This window comes from Dendrobates tinctorius, unplaced genomic scaffold (genome assembly GCF_039654945.1).
Source record: "Dendrobates tinctorius isolate UK_male_01 unplaced genomic scaffold, ASM3965494v1 ptg000010l, whole genome shotgun sequence".
In the NCBI taxonomy this organism is placed as follows: Eukaryota; Metazoa; Chordata; class Amphibia; order Anura; family Dendrobatidae; genus Dendrobates; species Dendrobates tinctorius.
The window spans coordinates 2264878-2283581 of NW_027361678.1; the positions used below are offsets into that span (position 1 = coordinate 2264878).

Sequence of the window (18704 nt, forward strand, 5' to 3'; positions counted from 1 at the left end):
ACCATTCTGCCCAACACACTCATGCCGTACCGGATGGATCTGGAGCCTGGCTGTAGAAGGTTCCGTACCCCCTGTTTGATCTTTCGCGCCTTGTCCTGAGGGAGGATCACCAGCCCCCGGGAGGTGTTGAAAACCATGCGTAGGAATACGATTCTCTGGGCTGGAACCAAGGACGACTTGTTCCGATTGATCAACCAGCCTAGACGCGCCAGGGTATCCAGCGTGATACTGACATTCTCCTGGCACGCCTGAAACGACGGCCCCTTTACCAAAAGGTCGTCCAGGTAAGGTAGTACCGTTATGCCCCGAGCATGCAGGATGGCCATAACCACCGCCATTATCTTCGTAAAGACTCTGGGAGCAGTGGCCAGACCGAAGGGCAGAGCAACAAATTGAAAATGTCGCCCTCCGATCGCAAAACGCAGGAACCTCTGGTGTGGAGGAAAAATCGGAATGTGCAGATATGCATCCTGCACGTCGATCGAGGCCAGGAACTCCCCTGGATCCATGGCTGCAATGACCGAACGGAGGGATTCCATGCGGAACCGCCTGACTCTGATGAATTTGTTCAGGATTTTTAGATCTAATACTGGCCTTACTGTCCCGTCCTTTTTGGGGACCGAAAACAGGTTGGAGTAAAAACCTTGTGTCTCTTCGCTTTTCTGTACTGGGACAATGACCCCGTTGCGCTGTAGCGTCATTATGGCCTGTAACAAACTCTCCGCCTGCGATTCTGTTCCGGAAAGCCGGGAACGGAAGAATCGCCGTGGCGGGAGTCCGAGAAACTCTATCTTGTACCCGGACGATATCAATTCTGCCACCCAAGCGTCGCGTGCCACTGCGACCCAAACGTGGCTGAACCTTAGTAGGCGTCCGCCCACTCTGTCGTCCGTAGGTACGAAGCGCCTCGAGTCATTTTGCTGGAGGCTTTTGGGATCTGGCCCCCCTTGTTCTGGGCAAACGGCCTCGGCCTCTACCCAGCGGATTGGCTCTGTAAGAGATTTGCCTTTCCCTAATCTGACCATCATTTGCGGAGGTGGATGCTCTGGCCGAAGTCCCCCTCCAGGGGTTACGAAAGGGCCGAAAACGCCTCTGTGTCTGCCTGAATGCTGGCCAAGTCCTCTGCTGCGGGAGGAAACTACTCCTCCCCCCCTGTGGCTTCTGAGATAAGCTTATCAAGCTTCTCACCGAACAACCGATTGCCCTGAAAAGGCAATGAGGTCAAGGATTTTTTGGAGATAGAATCCGCTTTCCACAATCTCAGCCATAATGCTCGCCTAATGGCAATCGCATTTGCTGCTGCCACCGCAGAACACTCGGCCGCGTCCAGAGAGGCGCTGACGAGAAAATCACTTGCCCCTAAGATCTGATTTGTCACCTCCAAGACCTCCGCAGGCAGGTCTCTGTTTTGGAGGGCATTCTGCAGAGCGTCCGCCCATGAAACCATGGCCTTAGCCACCCAAGTAGCCGCAAAGGAGGGGGCTAGGGCCGACCCCGCTGCCTCATACACCGAGCGGGCAAGCCCCTCTATAAGGCGATCAGTTGGGTCCTTGATAGAAGAACCGCTGGGTATCGACAATAGCGATCTTGACGCTAAACGTGATACCGGTGGGTCCACTACTGGCGACTCCACCCATCCCTTATGGAGTTCAGGAGGAAACGGATACTTAGCTTGCAGCGCTTTTTGCATTGCAAAACGCTTATCCGGGTGTTCCCTATGTTTCTGAACTAGCTCCTCGAACTCCGGATGCGTGGCAAACCTTCTATGCGGTCGCCTGGTCTTTTTGAAGGAGACCTTGTGACCTGAGGCCGTGGACACATCGTCCTCGATCTCTAATGTCTGGTTGACTGCCTCAATGAGGCTGTCCACCGAGTCTTGGTATCCCAGGCTTTCTGGATTCCAGGCCTCCTCCTCCTCCTCGCCCTCATCCTGCTCGCTTCCTGAGCTCGGCGACGGGGAACGAGATACCCTAATACCCGCCACCGAAGCCCCAGAGGGTCCGGCCGACGGGGAATGAGCTCTTTTGCTATGAGCTTGTCTGGTGCTGGAGCGGCCTCTAACGGTCGGAGGGTCCTGAGACGTGGACGAGCTGTCTTCCGCTGGCAGACCACCATCCTTGTCCCTGCCTGGGCCTTGGAGAGACTCAATTGCCCTTGTAAGGGACATCATAGAGTGTGATAAAGACACCGCCCATTCTGGAGGGTCCTGACCTCTGGGCTCTGCAACAATGGGGGGCTCCTGGGCTCGCTCCGACTCGCAGGCTTCACAAAATTTACCCGGCTGTGCTTTAGGCAGCCTGACCCCACAGGAAACGCAAACAGCGTATAGGAAAGTGAGCTTTCCCTTTGCCAGACATATTGCAAGGTAGGGTAGGAGGAGGAGGATAACCCCTTCCTTGACTACTAGTGCGGCACTCGCAACGGGGATGCACTTACCCACCGGTAATGTCCCACCTTGCGTCTCTTCCACGGGGCGTGCGGCGTTACTCGCCGGGGCACTCGCACTCCGGGAGATAGGGGGCGGCTTCCGGCCCCACTTCGGCGAGGAAATGCAAGGAGGGGGGCGGGAGGTCCCCGGTAACTGTGCGTGCCCGCCGCTCTCCGCCCCCGGAAGTTAGTGGGCGGGGCTTCCGCTACCCCCGGAAGTCGGCGGGCGGGCGCGCGGACTCCGGACCTCCCCATACAGCGGGGACCGTGGCCGCCCGCGGGGCTCTGGCCGCACTCCACGCGCGGCGTTCGAGGGAGGGGGGCGGGAGCTCCCCGGTCACTGTGCGCGCCCGCCGCTCTCCGCCCCCGGAAGTTAGTGGGCGGGGCTTCCGGCTATCCCTGGAAGTCGGCGGGCGGGCGCGCGCTCACGGATCTCCCCATACAGCGGGGGCCGCGGCCGCCCGCGGGGCTCCGGCCGCGCTCCGCGTGCGGCGTTACCCACCGGGGGCAGCGCCGGGTGAGAGGCGGACTACCTGGTCCCGGCCTATTAACAAAAGGTGAGCCGGGCCACCGAGGGGGCTCTCTAGAGGTGCTTCTCAACCCCATCCCTGGGCAGGGAGGGGGAGGCTACTGTACCGCTCTCCGCTCTCCGCTTCAATCCCTGGCTTACCTGCGCCTCCAACTCCACCCCTGGACTCACTACCTAGGGGTGGTAGGGGCATTTCCACGTTGCAGGAGAGAACAACGTGGAGGATCACTCACACGTGCTCGCCCGTTGGGGACGATGGGGAAACCGCAATCCTCTTATCAGGATGCGTTGCCGCCTCTTTACAAAATAAAAAAGAAAAATGGTTGTCTGGGGAAAAGTCCCAGATGTGTCCCTCGGTGCGGGAGAGAAACACGTGGAGGGTTACTCACACGTGGTCGCCCGTTGATGATTTGGGGAGATCGGACCCTCTCTATAGGATCCGTCGCCCCTGTCTTATCTTCACAGAAAAAAAGAGGAAAAAAAAAAAAAAAAAAATCTAGTCTGGAGCTCCAGACTGCGTGTGCCTCCATCAGACACTAAGCAAAAAACTGAATTACGCCCGGTCTGGGGGCGAGGGTGTATGCGGCGGAGGAGGAGCTAACTCTTTTTTTGTATACTTAGTGTCAGCCTCCAGACGGCAGAAGCACACACCCACAGTCTCTGTGTCCCCACAGTCTCTGTGTCCCCACAGTCTCTGTGTCCCCCAATGAGACGAAGGAGAAAAGCAGTAGGAGCATAAACAGTTAACAATAACCATAACAATATCAATGCCAAAGAATGCTACAGTGAGCCAATAGGCTAAAAAGGGTGGGTGCTGTGTCCCCCAATGATTGGCTCGGAGAAAAGGATTTTACGGTGAGTACACAAAAATCCATATTTCTCATTGGGGGACACAGAGACAGTGGGACGTCCTAAAGCAGTCCCTGGGTGGGGAGCATACATATGCTAATACCCCATGTACCACTGAGTGAACACCATGGTACTGCCAATTGCAGGCAGCGTATGCCGAGAGCTGCATCCGCAGAAGCCTGAGAATGAATTAGGCAATGTTTGTAAAGGTACACAAGCTGGACCAAGTCGAGGCCTTGCGGAGAGGCCTGAGAATGAATTTGGTAACTTTTTGTAAAAGTATGCAGACTGGACGACGTCGCAGCCTTGCAGACCTGTTCTGCCGAGGCCTGGTGCCGAAAAATCGAAGAGGCACTCACTGACCGGGTAGAGTGCGCCTTAGTCCCCGCTGGGACAGGCGCGTTCCTGACATGGTAGGATACCTGAATCGCCAAGCGAATCAACCTGGCTAGACCCTTCCTATGCCGGTCTGGAAGTATGAACAGGGCATCTGACTTGTGGAAAGGAGCCACCCACGAGATGTATAGTCTCAGCGTCCTAACCACATACAGGGTGTGGAGGGCCTTTTCAATGCGATGGACTGGCGCCGGAACAAAGGGAAGGCAAAACAATTTCCCCGTTGATATGGCAAGAGGAGAGGACCTTGTCCAGGAAGGACGGGAACGTCCTGAGAACTGAGAACTACCTTTTCCTGATGAAAATTCAGAAACCGAGAACGGCAGGAAAGGGCTGCCAATTTCGAAACTCGACTGATTGACGTAGTTGCCACTAGAGAGACCACCTTCCAAGAGAGGATGGTCAGTGACACGTCCTGCATCAGCTCGAAAAGGAACCTCCTGAAAGGCCCCGAGAACCAGGTTAAGGCCCCATGAGTCAAACGGTCTTCTATAAGGAGACTCCACATGGGAAACTCCCTGAATGAACGTCTTGAGCTGAAGCTCGGTGGCAATTTGTGTTGGAAAAGCACTGACAAGGCCGAAATTTTGCCGTTGAGCGAGCTAAGCGCAAGGCCTGATATTAATCCGGATTGAAGGAAATCCAATATGGCCAGAATGGAAAATACCGGAAGTGATCGACAATGAACCTTTCACTACAAACAAAGGAAGGTTGTCTAGGTGCGGTGATAGATGCGCATGAACACAGGCTTCCTGGCACTAATCATGATGGAAATCACGTCATGAGGGAAACCAGGGTGGTAAATCGGGCCCTACGAGAGAGATCCATATGATATGAAAGTCGCCAGGAGACGTCGGCGACTAGTTGTATTAGTTCTGCATACCATGCTCGGCGCGGCCAGTCTGGCGCGACTAGGATCACTGGCACTACCTCCGCTCTGATCCTCTTGATGACCCTCGGAAACAAGGGAAGTATGGCGGAACTAGAGCGTCCGCTCCAATGGCGCAAGCATCGCACGATCGGAAAATGAACCGAGGAACCTTGTTGTTTAGTCTTGAGGCCATGAGATCCACATCCGGAGTCCTCCAACGATGACAAATCTGCTGAAAGAGTTCCGGATGAAGAGACCACCTCCCCGAGGCAATGCCTTGGTGACCGAGAAAATCTATCTTCTAATTTTCCAAGCCCGGGATGTGGCTTGCTGAGATGGGCGAATGGTTGGTCTTGGCCCTATGGAAGATGAAACTCACTTTGTGCATGACCATCCTGCCCCGAAAACCTCCCTGACGGTTGATATACGCTACAGCCGTGGCGTTGTCGGATTGAGACCTGATGGGGAGACCTGCGAAGAGATGGTGGAAACTCCTTAGAGCTAATCTGGTTGTTCTTATCTCCCAAAGTTAATGGGGAGATGTGACTCTCGGGTTGACCAATGACCTGGTGCCGTGAGGTGACGAGGGACCGCACCCCAACTGAGGAGACTTGCGTCGGAGGTTACTACCAACCATCTTACTGTGGGTAAAGACCTCGGTGTCTACTCCCTGAGGGCTTGCCTGTCCCGCAGAGACGGAGGAATCCGATGGTCCAGGGAGAACGGGTTCTTGTCCCAAGCTAACAGCAATGCATGCTGTAAGGGACGGAGGTGGAACTGTGCAAATGGAACTGCTTCCATCGCTGCCACCATCCTTCCGAGAACTCTCATACTGAAACGAATGGAGAGAGAAACTGGTTGAGAAAGAGGCCGCTTTGCCTTGCTGTAAGGCTTGGGTCTCTCCTGGAGGGAGAGTGGTGAATCCGCGGGAAGTGTGAGCCGGTCCTGGGAGAGACTTTTTGCAGTCTATCTTCCGCCCCAGGCGGGAAAGAGTATTTACGGTTATCCACAGATTCCTTGCAGACTGGAAGGGGCGGACCCTTGATGAGCAGGTCGTCCAGATTCGGTAACAGTACCACTCCCCGAGGGTGAAGAATGGGCATGACAGCCGCCATGACCTTGGTAAAGACCCTGGGAGCGGTGGCGAGTCTGAAGGGCAAGGCCACGAACTGGAAGTGTTCCTCGTGAGTTGCAAAACGCATGAACTACTGGAGGGATGGGCAGATCGGAATGTGAAGGCAAGCGTTCTTGACGTCGATGGATGCTAGGAACTGTCTCTTTTCCATGGAAGCGACAACTGATCGGAGAGTTTCCATTTGGAATCGCCGTACCGTGACAAGGTGATTAACAATTGAGATCCAGAGATGGGTCGCATGGACCCGTCCTCTTTTAGAACCACAAAAGAAGGACTGAATAAAATCTCCTGAACCCTTCGTGAAGGAGGACCGGAATGATGACTCCGTCCCTTAGAAGAGCCTGAACAGCCCGAAGGAAGACTCTTGTCTTTCTCTTGGAGGAAGAGGAAAGGAAAACTCAAGTTGGAGGGGGGGGGGAGAAATTGTATATTATATCCGAAGAATACCAGCTTCCTGACCGATTTGTCGTCATTAGGTAGATCTATGAGATCTGGCTCCCCTAGATCCAGAAGCCCTAGGCCTGGGTTTCCAAGAATGGTTAGATCTGTATGAGACCTGGGAGCCTCTGTCTCCGTCCGGGGACAGACCTGATCCGAGAGAGAAGGTAGAGGAGGACCAACTGGAATTGTTGCGAGAAAATCGAAACACGTCGGCTGTTGGAGCGAAAACGGCCGAACAGCCCTTTGTTGAGGAAGGAATTTACTTGTCTTCTCCCGCAGTAGTATCAGAAATGAGCTGGTCCAGTCTCTCTCCAAAAAGATGACCGGCTTGAAAAGGGGGGAGAAGTCAACAAACTTTTAGATGTGGCATCCGCCCACCAGCCGCGGAGCCCTGGGGCTCTTCTAATGGAGATCGCAATAGCGGCAGTATGAGCCGCGCAATTGGCGGCCTGAAAAGAAGCATCTACTACAAAGTTCGCTGCGTGAATCATCTGGCTGGCGACAGAGGTTGTCTCCGGAGGAAGAATGGTGCCCTGTAAGGCAGTAATCAGGACTTCTGCCCAAGCGGCCATGCCTTAGTGACCTAAACTGCGGCGAAGGATGGAACAAACGCCGCTCCTGAAGGTTCCAAAAAATTGAATGGGCAAGGTAGTCAATTTGATGATCGGAGGGGTTTCTGACCAAGGAACCCTCAGAAACAGATAGGAGCGTTGTGGAAGCAAGAAGCGGTACAGGAGGGTCCACCGGAGGGATCTGTAATCGATCCTTCATTAGGTCTGGATCAAAAGGGTATTTAGCCAGACTAAACTTTTGCCCAGTGAACCACTTATGGCTGATCCCTATGATACCTCAAAACACATTTGTTCAAAGCGGCTTATCACGTTCACTAATCAACGTCATTCTATGTGTAAGTGTGCGTGTATAGCCCATTCACTATCTCCATCCATCCTTCACTCCCTCAAGATGGCTGGACCTTCATTGTAAATATACAATTGTAAATACACACCTGTACTTTGTATCTCCCTCACCTCATGGTAGATTGTAAGCTCTCACGAGCAGGGTCGTCTTATTTTGCTTTAATTATTGTATTGTTAACGTTGTTACTTATGACTTGTGTTCTGAAACTGTTAAACTGTAAAGCGCTGCGGAATATGTTGGCGCAATATAAAGATTATTATTATTATACTGGATGGCTGGTAAATAACCAGCGCGCACACGCTTATTCCTTAAATGAGGAGTGCTGGAGCGGGAATATTTTCCTCATTCAACCTCAGAATCCTGTTGACTGATTCTATAAGAGAATCAAGCGACTCTTGATCAGTTGGGGGGATTCTGGGGGGCTGTCGTGACAGATACAAAATCAGAGTAATGCTCGCTGTGAACCTCAGGAGAGAGCGAGCGAGAGACAGGAGTCGCTGACGCTGAGGTGCGAACGCGACTAGGGGACGCGCTATGAGCCCGCTTTGGCAGAGACAGTCCTCCCGGAGGGGGAATATAGCCTTGGTCAGAGGCTCCACCGACCGTGACAGGGGCGCAGCCCACTCGGGGGTACCAGACGCAGGAGGCCCGTCAGCAGTGGCTGCGAGAGGCGTTGGAGCGCAGGACGGGTCGCGGTTCGGGCGCAGGCCGGGTCGCTGTCCGTGCATAACGGATTAGCTTGAGCAATGGAGAGTCATGCTCGCTGTGGTAAGGCCGACTTGAAGGTAGTACCCACGGTAGAAAAGCGCAGTGTGCTTCTTAGTTGTGGGGTCTGAAACCAGACCCAAGTGCCTCCTATATACACTAAGTAAGAACTGGGGAATCTCAGCCAGGGGAGGAGCTAACTTTTTTTCTGGTTCACTTAGTGTTCTCCTAGTGGCCAGCAGCATAACACCCACGGCCACTGTGTCCCCCAATGAGGCGTAGGAGAAAATTCTTAATTGGAATGTGAGGGGATTGCCTGATGGAACCCGAAGAGCGGTGATTATGGACTATATTAGGAAGCGGGGACCGGATGTGATATGCCTTCAAGAGACACATTTGATTAAGGAGAAGGTGGAGGTGTTAAAGAGAAGATGGATTGGGAGGGCATATGACTCCACATACTCTTCATATGCCGGGGAGGGGGGTCTCGTTACTGGTAGGAGCGTCCACACTCTTTGAGGAAATTGAAAGCCATTTCAACAGTGAAGGCCAATACGTCTTTGTAATCTGTAAAAATTATGAACTATTGTTATGTATGGTGGCCATATACATGCCACCTCCGTACTCGGGGAAGAAGATCCAGAGGGTGATAGAGCTGTACAAAAGGGGTGCAGGATTACCGTTATTAATTATTGGCGATTTTATTAATGTGATGGATGAGGGATGGGATAGGCATAAACAGGGAATAGGAAAGGGTGGCCGGAAATTGACATCATTTGGGAACAATGTGAAAGAGCTTGGAATGGTAGACCTGTGGAGGGTAAGAAATGAGGATGTGGTATGTTACTCCTGCCACTCTACTACTCATGGATCTCTCTCGCGAATTGATTTGGCGCTAGGTAATGAATTGCTGACGCAATTGATTCTGGAGTGGAATATCTTCCGAGAGTGATCTCGGACCATAAACCTCTGGAGCGGCTTTTTAAAAAGACCGGGGGATGGTCTAGACAGGGGAGTGGGTGGAGGCTCCATCCAGTATGGTTGGAACATATTACTATGGAAGCAATAAATGGGGAGTTAGAAGAATATTGGCAATGAAGGCATATTTGAGAGGTCTTCTGTTTCAAGAAATTTCTAGATGTAATGTAAGTCTAAAACTAGATCGGAAGACAGGGCAGTGATGGAGGCTTTAGAAAGGGCAGAAAGGGAGCCGATAGTAAACCCATCAGTGGAGAGTCAGAATGGGCTTGAGAAAGCTCAGGAGGGAGTCAACGTACTATCCTGATTTATGCCGAATAGGTCTACAGCAATAAACATACAGTGGGGAAAAAAAGTATTTAGTCAGTCAGCAATAGTGCAAGTTCCACCACTTAAAAAGATGAGAGGCGTCTGTAATTTACATCATAGGTAGACCTCAACTATGGGAGACAAACTGAGAAAAAAAAATCCAGAAAATCACATTGTCTGTTTTTTTTTCATTTTATTTGCATATTATGGTGGAAAATAAGTATTTGGTCAGAAACAAGCAATCAAGATTTCTGGCTCTCACAGACCTGTAACTTCTTCTTTAAGAGTCTCCTCTTTCCTCCACTCATTACCTGTAGTAATGGCACCTGTTTAAACTTGTTATCAGTATAAAAAGACACCTGTGCACACCCTCAAACAGTCTGACTCCAAACTCCACTATGGTGAAGACCAAAGAGCTGTCAAAGGACACCAGAAACAAAATTGTAGCCCTGCACCAGGCTGGGAAGACTGAATCTGCAATAGCCAACCAGCTTGGAGTGAAGAAATCAACTGTGGGAGCAATAATTAGAAAATGGAAGACATACAAGACCACTGATAATCTCCCTCGATCTGGTGCTCCACGCAAAATCCCACCCCGTGGGGTCAGAATGATCACAAGAACGGTGAGCAAAAATCCCAGAACCACGTGGGGGGACCTAGTGAATGAACTGCAGAGAGCTGGGACCAATGTAACAAGGCCTACCATAAGTAACACACTACGCCACCATGGACTCAGATCCTGCAGTGCCAGACGTGTCCCACTGCTTAAGCCTGTACATGTCCGGGCCCGTCTGAAGTTTGCTAGAGAGCATTTGGATGATCCAGAGGAGTTTTGGGAGAATGTCCTATGGTCTGATGAAACCAAACTGGAACTGTTTGGTAGAAACACAACTTGTCGTGTTTGGAGGAAAAAGAATACTGAGTTGCATCCATCAAACACCATACCTACTGTAAAGCATGGTGGTGGAAACATCATGCTTTGGGGCTGTTTCTCTGCAAAGGGGCCAGGACGACTGATCCGGGTACATGAAAGAATGAATGGGGCCATGTATCGTGAGATTTTGAGTGCAAACCTCCTTCCATCAGCAAGGGCATTGAAGATGAAACGTGGCTGGGTCTTTCAACATGACAATGATCCAAAGCACACCGCCAGGGCAATGAAGGAGTGGCTTCGTAAGAAGCATTTCAAGGTCCTGGAGTGGCCTAGCCAGTCTCCAGATCTCAACCCTATAGAAAACCTTTGGAGGGAGTTGAAAGTCCGTGTTGCCAAGCGAAAAGCCAAAAACATCACTGCTCTAGAGGAGATCTGCATGGAGGAATGGGCCAACATACCAACAACAGTGTGTGGCAACCTTGTGAAGACTTACAGAAAACGTTTGACCTCTGTCATTGCCAACATAGGATATATCACAAAGTATTGAGATGAAATTTTGTTTCTGACCAAATACTTATTTTCCACCATAATATGCAAATAAAATGAAAAAAAAAACAGACAATGTGATTTTCTGGATTTTTTTTTCTCAGTTTGTCTCCCATAGTTGAGGTCTACCTATGATGTAAATTACAGACGCCTCTCATCTTTTTAAGTGGTGGAACTTGCACTATTGCTGACTGACTAAATACTTTTTTTCCCCACTGTATGTAGACTCACTCTTAATTTGCAGCTGCTGTCAGATAAAGGGGGACGTAGGGTGGTAGTGTCGTTGGATGCACGTAAAGCATTCGACAACATCGAATTGAGCTATCTTTGGAAGGTGTTGGAGAGCTTGGGATTTGGACCAACCTTCATATCTTGGATACGGCTGTTGTATACATCCACAACTGCTAGGGTTAGGGTTAACGGGCAGACATCTAGACAACTCGCTCTTCATAGCGGGACCCGACAGGGGTGTCTGCCGTCTCCACTGCTTTTTGCGTTGGCAGTGGAGCCCTTGACGCAGACATTTAGAAAAGCAGCCATGGGTAGGGGGTTTAAATATGGACCTATAGAGGAAAAATAGCTTTATACACAGATGATGTGCTGCTTTTCCTGGAAGACCCTGATGAGTCTTTGCAGGGTGTGATGAGCATCCTTGGGAGATTTGAGGCTATGTCTGGCCTGGAAATTAATTGGGAGAAATCCCACATTCTAGCTGTGAATGGTAATGGTGTAAACCTTAGGATAGAGGGGGATGGTAGTAGGTTGGAGGTTGTTCAACAGTTCAGGTACCTGAGCATTTGGATATCGCTCCCGCTCTCGAGCTATATAGACCTGAATCTGATCCCGCTATTGGGCAAGTTCAGAAGCAAATTGGGTGCGTGGTGTAGACTACATCTATCAGTAGTAGGAAGGAGAAATCTGATTAAAATGGTGCTGATGCCCCAAGGTTTCGTACCTGCTGCACAATGCCCCATGTGGTTACCTAAAACGGTGGTTCCGTACAATCAATTCTATTTTTAGAGATCTTGTGTGGGGGAAACAACAATCGAGGATTAGACTGGAAATATTACAGAGGCCCAAAGATGGGGGGAGCACTCCCGAGTATGTGGATTTATTATCTAGCAGCTCAGGGCCAAAAGCCGAGGAGATGGAGAGACACAGAAGGCACGGGTTTGGTGACTATTGACTCGTACTGGGGAAAGACTCATTGGTTCAAGGACTGGAGGCAGGTAGTTTAAGAAAACTTGTCTGTCATGCCTCACTCTGGCCCTGGTACACAAGGTGTGGGAGGAGATCAAAAGGATTAGGGGAGTGGAGGTCCTGACCAATTACTCCCCTATATGGCAAAATGAAAAACTGCCGGAATTTGACAAAATGGGGGAATTTAAACTGGACGAGGAAAGGAATTCAATACATGGCCCAATTACAGGAATGGCGGGTACAAGTTACTTTTAAGAAACTATAGGAGGAATATGAGTTATCTGAGAGCTGTGGATTCCAGTATAGACAGCTGTCACATTTACATAGCGCAGAGTAAGGGTACCGTTACACATAACGATGTCCCAGCGATCCCACCAACGATCTGACATGGATGGGATCGCTGGGACATTGTTAGCTGATCGCTGGTGAGCTGTCACAAAGACAGCCCCTCCAGCGATCAGGACCAGCGAGCACGCTGGTTACCAACGTAAACATCGGGTTTCTAAGGGCCGAGGGACCCTTAGAAACCCGATGTTTACCATAGATACCAGCGTGCACTGCAGGCAGGGCGGAAGGTGGAGGCAGAGCGGCGCAGACAGACCGGCGTAGCTGTGCTATCTGCTACTCCAGTCTGACAAACTGGATGATCCAGCACGATCAGCGATACCCCGCGGGGGGGCGAACGCTGCTGGATATCACACACAGCGATCTCGCTGGAGATCGCTGTGTGTAACAGGCCCTTAAGACGGTTTCTATGAGGGTCCAAAAAGACATATTGGTGGACTGTGTGTGTAGTGATGGGGGAACAAAAGGAGTTATGTCAGGTATTTATAAGGACTTAATGCACACCTTTGTAACCAATTACCTGATTAAGGCTAAAGAGAAGTGGGGAGACGAATAAGGACCGATAGAAGAAGATAAGTGGGAGGTGGTTATGGAATACATACCCCAATTGTCACTGAGTGAACCAGGTAGACTCTCACAAATATATGTGTTCCATAGAGTGTACAGGACCCCTGAAAGACTATATAAGGCAGGACTGAGATAGACTTCTGGATGCCCTCGTTGTCAGGCTTACATATGTTCTGGCGAGGCTCCAGACTGGACTCATACTGGACAGCAGTGATTAACACTATAGAGAGAGTGTATGACTGTAGAATTGAGAGGGATCCTGTGGTTTATGTTTTAGGTTATGTGGAGGAGATTCAGATTCAAAATCAGTTCAAATTGGCGATAGCTAGGTTGTTATACATTGCACGTAAATTAATAGCCAGGCACTGGATAAATGAAGAACCGCTGACAATACAAGAATTTTTTAGACAATAAGACTTTATAGTAAATATGGAAAAAGGTATTTATGCCAAAAGAAAAAGGGAAAAAACATTCAATGCATTGTGGACACCATGGTTGGAGAGACGATGATCCCGAAAGGAGGACGTACTTCTGAGTATTTGTTGGTGTTTCTATAAGGAGGGAGGGATGGGATGCATTGTAATTGAAAATATGTGACCTTGTTGGACATTGCAATGTCTGGACTCTATTTCTTTGTTTGAATTTCGTTAATAAAAATCTATCTGATTCAAATAAAGATAATAAATAGATGGTGTCAGTCCAGCACAGCACTGATTAGGTCAATGGAGCGAAGGCTTAATATTACTACTGCCGAAAGACAGAATCAGTACAAACACAAATCGGGATGTTACCTGTCTGTTGCCAAAGTGCTGATCAGGGTGTATCTGCGTGTCCAATCATTGGCGCGGGCAACCGCCTCTAAATTGTCTTCAAGAACTTTCCTTTTATTCTGCACTTCTCTTAGGATGCACTCCGCGTCCTCACACATTGATTTGGGGGGATTTATGGCTTTTCTCCAGATGATGGGCGATTTAGATAGTGATGTTGAAAATGCAGGCCTCTCCATGGGCTACAGGAAAAATATTGTTATTTTAGAGGTGGATTATTACTATGATTTTCCAAAAATTAGTCTACAGACGGTCATACATGAGATTTAACATGATCAAAGTCACCAATTGTGCTAGGACCCAACACTCCCCCAAATCCAGAATTCATGGAAAATAAGAATTGGGCATTTGGATCTCAATTGGCCGATCCTCTTGTTCTAAGTAGGAAGAGGAGGGTAAATGATGCCAGACTTTTCTGATGCCGGCTTATCTTCCTGAGAACATCGGGTAAGCTCAGCCGAGCAGAGTGTTCATGTGTACAGGCCAGGACGGGAGTCAGGAGAGATCGCTGTAGGTCGAACACTCCTGTACAGCCAAAAGGCTTTGCATAGCTACTCCTATGAAAAATACAGCACGAAAAAGGAGCACGCACCTGCAGATCCACGTCTTGAGCTTTCCACTGCCTTGCATCCTTAAAGAAAAAAGGGGACAGATGAAAGAATTTGTAAAATTGTGCACATATGATGAAATCGTACTGATAAAATCATCGCAAATTTATGGCGCCAATGCTGATGGAGCCATTAGCTTTGAATGCAATGAATTACTTATCCCGTGCTGGTCCCTGTTCCCACCTGTATTATAGCCGAGAGCTGCAGTCAACAAATTTGTTATCAGATATATGGCTATGTTCACATGTTGCATTTTTGCCATGCTTCTTTTTTTCCACACGCGTTTTTACAGCAGAAAAAACGCTGTGTTCTACAGCAGGGTTCCCCAACTCCAGTCCTCAAGGCCCACCAAGAGATCATGTTTTCAGGATTTTCTTAGTATTGTTCAGGTGATAATTGCTTCACCTGTGCAATACAAGGGAAATCCTGAAAACATGATCTGTTAGTGGGCCTTGAGGACTGGAGTTGGGGAACCCTGTTCTACAGGACCAGTAAAGTGGATGAGATTTCTGAAATATCATGCTGCTTATTTTTTTTCTTGCAGATTTGAAGCAGCTTCAAATTTGCAGAATGTCAATGCTTTCAACGTATTGGAGCGTTTTTCCCCATTCAAATAAAAGGGAAAAAAAACACATAAAAAATACGGCAAAAACAAGCTTATTTTAAGTAGCATTTTTCCTGCAATACAAGCAATTTACTGCTAACATTTTCAACAGTTATTGAGATATTAACACTTATTTACAGTTCGATGCCTTGGAGATCGACCACCGCTGCTAGACCGGAGAATCTTCTAAGTTTTTACAAGCTCTTTTTTTAGTCGACTTGTAAGCCCTGTTTTGAAGCTGGCCAGGATTGCTGGAGCGCACGGTTACCTCCTAATCTAAGCCAACTTTAGAACAGTAGTTACAAATTAGTGAGAGGCGATGGTCAGTTTCCTAGGCAATGAGCTGTAAACAAAAGTGTTAATATCTCAGGAATGGATGAAAATTTTAACAAGCAGTAAATTGCAAAACGGTTTTTGCAAACATGATTCGACCCGACAATATCCATCTATGAAGATGGGAATATCCCTTTAAAAGGATGCAAGTCCAGGTTCAAGCAACGATCCATTAGCTACTTAACAGAAAGCTGTCAGACTAGTTTTGCCAGGTAACCAGAGATAAATGTGAAGATGCCTATTTTGTCATAATCTGTTGCTTTGTTGTACAGAAATTTGCTTCTATATCCATGTGCTAATTAGACTGCAAGTGGATTGGTGGGTGCATGGGAAATGTGCAGTCCATGGCTCCTCATCACTTCTCCCAGCCCGGCGCTGCCCTCAACTGTGTGATGGACAGTGGAGACAGTGTCTGCTGCAAGATCTTATTTTAGCTTCTGGTCGAAATCTTGTACATGCGCTGCACTTCTTTTGGCCGGCACATGAGCACTATGCTACTCAATGTAACACAAATCCTTAGCTTGTACTGCCCATGAGGCAGCCGGAAGAAGAGGAGCATGTGCGAGATTTCAGTAAAGAGCAGGCGAGACAGTGTTGCCGAGCGGGACAAAGGGAAAAGGAGCCATGTGTCATGCCTGTCATGCTGCTTGCGCTGCATGATCCCCACTGTCATGCCGCATTGTCCCCAGTGCCGGGTCCCTGTAGGCGCTCTGGGGGTCTCTCTTGTGTGCGCAAACGCATCTCTCCTCACGGCTGACCGCCGCTGCTAGTGCGCACGCGCACCTCACTTTGCGGCTGCACGCCGTTACTAGTGCACACGCGCATCTCACCTTGTGGCTGCGCTCCATTGCTGGTGCGCGCGCACGGCTCCTATGCTGGATCCTTGGATTTTTATGGAATAGATTCATGGACTTCAGTGCGCTGCTTGACAAATTCACGAACCCAGGTTATGAGAAAAGATTAACTATTTTATTTCCCTTTTCTGGGAAATAAAATAGTTAATCTTTTCTCACGGGAAATAAAATAATCTTTTCTCATAACCTGGGTTCGTGAATTTGTCAAGCAGCGCACTGAAGTCCATGAATCTATTCCATAAAAATCTGAAGTTCTGGCGGTCACGGAGCTGACCTTTGGACGTGCAGCAAGCTGACTACGGATCTTATATGCCTGAACCTCTCCTGGAAAGGGTGAGTGAATTTTTGTTTATTCGTTTAGCAATAACTCGGGTAAGACCCTATTGCGCTTTCTGTTCCTACAGTTTATATGCTGGATCCTTGGGTTGACGCCTGTGCCCGGCGCGCGTGCGCGCTCATCTCCATGCTGCCTGCAGCGGTTCCTCTCTATGATCTTGGAGGACCTAATCCAGCGTTCCTCTATGATCCTGGAGGATCCGACCTAGAAGTCCTCTCTATGATCCTGGAGGACCTGAACCTGCAATCCTCTCTATGGTCTTGGAGGACCTGTTCTAGTGGTCCTCTCTATGGTCCTGGAGGACCCGACCCAGAAATCCTCTCTGTGATCCTGGAGGACCTGACTCAGAAATCCTCTCTGTGATCCTGGAGGACCTGACCCGGAAGTCCAAGTGCCCATGCCCTATATCAGGCTGCCTCTTCCTATGGGAGGGGCCTGAGTATCGTGTTGCTTCCCTGCTAGGCTGCATGGTCCCGCTTGGTCGCTACCTGTATTCTGTGCCCCTGCACTCTGCCCTGTTGTGCTTCTCCGCACACACTCTGTGCTTTTACTTCGTCTTGTATTTGGTCTCGAGTCTTGCCTTCGTCTGGTGTCCTGTATCTAGCCTTGTGTGCTTACTCTGTCTTGTTGTGCTCCTTTGGCACAAGCTCTGTTTCTCCTATGCTCTGTTCTATCGTGCTCTCTTGCACAAGCCTCTTTCTGCACTATGCCTCGCCGTGCTATCTGTACGCGCTTTGGCTATGTACTCTGCATTGAGCTATATCTTTCTATTCTTACCTACCATGCTTCTTTAGCACAAGTCTTGTCTCTCCTCTATACCCGGCTCTGTGCTCTGGCACACGCTCCGCTTTTTCCTTGTACCCGGCTCTGTGCCTCAGCATACGTTCCGCTACCTGTCTGTACTCCACTCTATATCTTTCATTTCATCTAGTACCTTGTCTTTACCCGGCTCTGGGCTCTAGCATATGCTCCGCTTCTCTTTCTTGTACCCGGCTCTGTGCTTCAGCCTACGTTCCGCTCCTTGCTATGTACCTGGTCTTGCTTTGCCTTGCCTTGTTTCTCCGCATGCCTTTTGCTCGCACCTGGTCTTGCCTCGACCGCCTGTTAGTGCCTCAACCGTGCCCGCCTGCTTGTGCCTCAGCCATGCTCACTGGCCAGTGACTTAGCTGTGTCCGCCTGTTTGTGCCTCAGCTGTGCCTGCCTCAGTCATGCCCGCCTGTCTGTGCCTCAGCCCGACCAGCTAGCCAGTGCTCCAGCCGTGCTCTCTGTGCTTCCTTGCACTCACGCTGTCTCTGCACTGTGCGCTTTTCTAGCACGCACAGGTCCCAGCCAGAACCCTTGCCTGCCTCCTAGCATACACAGGCCCCTGCCTGAACCCTGGCGTGCCTCCTAGTATGTACAGGCCCTAGCCTGAACCCTGGCGTGCCTCCTAGCACGCGCAGGCCCCTGCCCTGAACCTTGGACTCTGGTGTGTCTCCTGGACACGCACCTAGCCTTGAACCTTGAACCCTGGCGTGTCTCCTAGCACGCACCCTGTCTTGGACCTTGGCGTGTCTCCTAGCACGCATCCTGCCTTGAACCCTGGAGTGTCTCCTTGCACGCACCCTGCCTTGGACCTTGGCGTGTCACCTACCACGTACCATACTCTGGACCTTGGCGCGTCCCCGCACGCGCCTTGCCATGTATCTCTGTGTCCTCGTTATTATGTCTTGTACCTGGTGAAACCCTGACCACGCTTTGTCTTGTCTTGTACCCTGCACGTCACCTGTCACCAGCTTTGTCTTGTACCCTGCACGTTCCCTGTTGCCAGACACTCACACTTGTGTCTTCCATGAGCCGGCCGTCTGGTTCCAGCAGAAGTGGTGCCTAACCTCCTTGGTCTTGCCCCTGACACTCCCTGTATACGGGGTGGTCCTCACAGGGTCAGCTCACCCTAGGTGGGTGGGTGCCACGACCCAGGGGGTCCACTCTAGAAATCGACTCAGCAGAAGTTGACTCCGTCACACCATGGACTGGAAGTGCACCAATATGCCCACCAGTGCACTTGCAGT

The 18704-nt window shown here is 50.0% G+C and overlaps 1 protein-coding gene across 3 annotated transcripts in view; it reads right to left on the reverse strand.

Annotated features, from left to right (window-relative positions):
* KIAA0586 (KIAA0586 ortholog) overlaps positions 1-18704 on the reverse strand; it is a 192795-nt gene that overhangs the window by 143151 nt on the left and 30940 nt on the right. For all 3 annotated transcript variants that reach the window (XM_073585646.1, XM_073585636.1, XM_073585640.1), the window contains exons 11-12: positions 14510-14548; positions 13882-14099 (exon numbers count right to left, since the gene is read on the reverse strand). In XM_073585646.1, coding sequence (XP_073441747.1) covers positions 13882-14099; positions 14510-14548 — 257 coding nt within the window. The remainder of the gene's footprint in view (positions 1-13881; positions 14100-14509; positions 14549-18704) is intronic.